The 3,948-nt window shown below is 38.9% G+C and overlaps 1 protein-coding gene across 1 annotated transcript; it reads right to left on the reverse strand.

Moving 5' to 3' along the window:
• Positions 1 to 2,542: 2,542 nt before the first annotated feature.
• On the reverse strand, positions 2,543 to 3,118 carry LOC130018479 (keratin-associated protein 13-1-like). Its single transcript, XM_056109171.1, has one exon. The coding sequence runs from the start codon at positions 3,116 to 3,118 to the stop codon at positions 2,543 to 2,545; it is 576 nt and encodes a 191-aa protein (XP_055965146.1).
• Between the last annotated feature and the right edge of the window lie 830 nt (positions 3,119 to 3,948).

The following is a 3,948-nucleotide window of genomic DNA, read 5'->3' on the forward strand; positions in this document are numbered from 1 at the left end:
ATTAAATAGAAGAATGAGAAGTAAGAGTAACCATCCCATTCACAATGCAACTCAAAAAGAGCCAAGTACCAGAGAACAAGCTTACGAATTAGGTGAAAGACTTCCCTAGAGAAACCTATAATTTACTGCTAAAAGAACTTTTGAAAATACTAAGATTTTTTTTCTTTTAACTAATCCTGTTCGGTGTTGGTGTTAGTTATTAGGGAGCATTGTAATGTGAAAATTATAATTGCAATTAAATTGAAATATTTAAGATTTGTCATTGCATCCTGAATTTTCAGCAGTAACTTCTTGAGAGCTATGTAAATATTTCCCAGTCTATTATTAGGTATTATCATGAATGCAAATATTTTATAAAGAAATTAACTCATCCTAAACATCCTTCTGTTAAACTCTCACCTTCTTTTCATGCTTTATAATGAATACTACTTTTGAGACTAATGAAGCAGTTTTCATTAGGAGTTGAAACCAATTCATGTGAAGCAATTTCTGTAGAAGGAGACTCAAGGATCTTTGGTTAAACAAGAAGCCTCAACTAAATAATTCAGAAACAATAAAAGATTGATTCAATGGAGAAGATTCCTTGGGATTATTTATCTAAAAACTTTGGCAGGTGTCTAATTTGTTTTAGAGTTTGAAAAGTTTCTGATTTCTTTTCAGCTTTTCTTTCTTCTTATCTGGAAAGGTCATGAGATTTAGTTTTTGCATCTCTCACCGAGACCGTTGGAATGGAATGTTTGCTATACTTTTTCCCTCCCTTGATCCAGGCACAGCTTGGTGAAGAGTTTCATGCAGACTTCAATCTCCTTTGCACAGATAACATTTGCCACATATGCATGTCTCCTTTATGACTTACCCGGATTTCTCAAAAGTTAGACTAGGAAAACAAAAAGATCCACTCTGGAGCAATAGCACAGCAGGTAGGGTATCTGCCTTGCATGTGGCTGACTGGGGTTCGTTTCCTCTGTCCCTCTCAGAGAGCTCGGCAAGCTACCGAGAGTATCCCTCCCAAATGGCAGAGCCTGGAAAGCTCCCCGTGGCAAATTTGATAAGCCAAAAACAGTAACAAGTCTCACAATGGAGACGTTACTGCTGCCCACTCTAGCAGATCGATAAACAACTGGTGGACAGTGCTACAGTAACAGTGACTCCTCACAAGTTCTGAAGATCTGGAAAGCTAAAAAAGCCAAAAAGCTAAAAGCTAAAAATCAGGAACAGCATTAAACCAGGGGCAGACAGCAGCCAGTAGATGCATACTTCTCCCAGTTAACAGAGCTCTGGGTGGAGAGTTTCAAGAGACAATCATTTGTTCTTAATAAAGACTAAAGAATTAATGTGGTCCAAATAATAGTACAGAGGGTAGGATGCTTTCCATGCACACAGTAGGCCCAGGTTTGCCATCACAGATGATTCTCTAAGCCCTGTCTCATCAAGGATGATACCTGAGTAAAGACCCAGGAGTAAGCACTGAGCACTTCCAGATGTAGTTAAAAAAGAAAGAAAACAAAACAAAAATCCAGCACAAAATGATTCCCCATTGTCCACTATCTAATCAACTCAAAACTTGTTCTTTTTGGCTCTGTGACCGTGTGGCAACTAAGATGTCTTCATCCAAGATCTTAACTTCATCTCTCCTTTGAAGAATGGAGAACAGAGTCTGAAACTAAAGAGGATAAAGACTATGAATGTTTTTTCAACACTGTTCAGATTTTTTTGCTCTTCTTTTGACCTGAATGGGGCTTTGGAGAGAAATCAGCAGTGATTCCACATTTCCTTAACCCAGTAACTATTCTTTCACAGTCATTGTGATTCTCCTTCCATATGTTTGCATGAGTCTCAGGGATACCTTGTGTGGACAGGCAGATTTTGTAGCACTTAGAAAACCCAATAACAGGTGAATCTTGTTTGAAGTTCAACATTACTTTTAGTTAAAAATCCAAACTCAGAGACTATTATGTTTTTGTTTGTGTTTTTAGGTTATCTCACTTTACGCATTGCACTGTACTTTTCTGATGTGACTCTACTTTATATATATTTTTAAAATTTTTATTTAAGCTGCAGAAATGTAAGTCCCACGTTTCTCAACCAAATGGTGTTGAGACAAAATAAGTACTTCCAAGAAGTGAGTACTTCTCCTCGGTAACAATAGAAACTTCAATAGAAATTTTCTCAAATATTTCAAATTATATATGCCCAAGTCCATTTTCTGAGTCATATTGATATATATTTAAATCTTCCAAAGTGTTAAAACACTGTAGTGAAATAGAAATAGAAATTATAAGAAGATAAACATACTGATGTGCCACATAACACAATTTATTTGCTTACAATTTTAACATTCAATCCAATAGCTTAAAAATCCATCAATGGTATAGATATGAGATTTAATTTTAGATTACTCACGAACTTTATAATCTTCCAAATAGTGATGAGGCAGGAAATGGTTGATTTAAGAATAAAGGAACCATGGTAACTGTTGCGAATGAAAATGGTGGCTGTGGGAACAGAGACTCTGATCTCATTACTCAAAGAGCCTGGAATCTTAATAGGCTGACTGATAGAAGCCATATCCAAAGATGGGCTTGGAGCATGATGATTGACAGCTTCTGGAGGTGAAGTGGGCGGGGCGGCAGATCCTGGAACCAGCATTCAGGGAAGGGAAGCCACAAACTCTATAGGTCAGAGATCTGAAGTCCTGAGATCCACAGTCCTGTGAGTTGCAGCTTCTGGATCCGAAGCCTGGGAAGCAGCAACTGCCAGACCCAGAGACCCGAGACTCAGTGTAAGTTGACCCAGAGCAACTGCAGAGCATGGAGGCTCTTGGGTGACTGCAAGTTGACTGGGAGGGACTAGGAAACATGAAGGGTCTCAGGTTGTACCATGATGTCTGACAGGATATCGGCACCACACAAGATGTCTGGCACCTGGTGGGCTCATAGCAGGTCTGGTAGGTACTGTGGAGAGAGGAATCAAGTTGGTAGGGCTTGAGAGAGATGAAGTCAGTGCTGTAGATGAGACTGCCCGGGTAATAAGTGCTGCAGGACCAATCTGAGCGGTGGTGTAGGTAGTCCCCAGGGGAACTAGAAGAGAAATTTCCAGAGCAGCAATTGTTGGACATATTAATAGGAGATGGGAGTTCAACAGTAAGAAGATTCTGAGTTTAAATACACTCTTGTACAGTGACATTTATATACTCTGAGCAGTGGGTGTGGCACCATCACTCCTACATTAGATTTCCTCTTTCGTTATGTGTAACACAGTAATCTCTGTAATTGTCATTGCAAACTATTTTAAAATAGTTTAGCACCTATTGTATTTATGGGTGCTATAATTTTATTGTTATAGCCAAAGCCAGTGGATTACTCCTATGCCAGATACACTATGACTATTTCCCATAAACGCGTAACCTCTCATCACCAGGGAAGCTCTTCCCTCTAGCTTATGCTATCTGTGTCTATTTTCTGTCCTTCCACATATAGTTTTGCTGATAGGCAAGATTAGTCTTCTCCTTGTCCGATAGATCAGAGGCACAAATTTGATCTATGTTGGAATCTTCTAGGGGAAATGATTTGCTGATCTACAATTTATTCCCATTCTCCGATATTACTTGATGGCAAAAACTCAGCAGTAATAGAAAGCTAAGACACCAAGACCACAGCAAATCAATGTGTATCTGTAATCCAATCAAGAACAAAATTGTGTGAAACATTGCGAAAGAGAGAGGGAGAGGGAGAGAAAGAAAAAGAGAGAGTCGCACAGAGAGAGATGGAGAGTTGGAGAGTAAGAGACAGAGAGCTTGAAACTGAATGAGAACTCTCCATGTATTTAGAGATGTTGACAAACATCACTTTGAGTACTGAGAAAAATTTGGTTGTTTCCAGAAATAAAGGGAAAGGAAGATGGGTAGAATAGGTAGAGGAAACCAATTTGGTTGTGTGCTGGCTTTAG

The sequence above is a fragment of the Sorex fumeus genome, unplaced genomic scaffold (genome assembly GCF_029834395.1).
Source record: "Sorex fumeus unplaced genomic scaffold, SorFum_2.1 ptg000265l, whole genome shotgun sequence".
NCBI classification, from domain to species: Eukaryota; Metazoa; Chordata; class Mammalia; order Eulipotyphla; family Soricidae; genus Sorex; species Sorex fumeus.

Excerpts from the sequence above, each read along its gene's own strand:
- LOC130018479 (XM_056109171.1), bottom strand. The coding sequence starts at position 3,118 with ATGTCCAACAATTGCTGCTCTGGAAATTTCTCTTCTAGTTCCCCTGGG.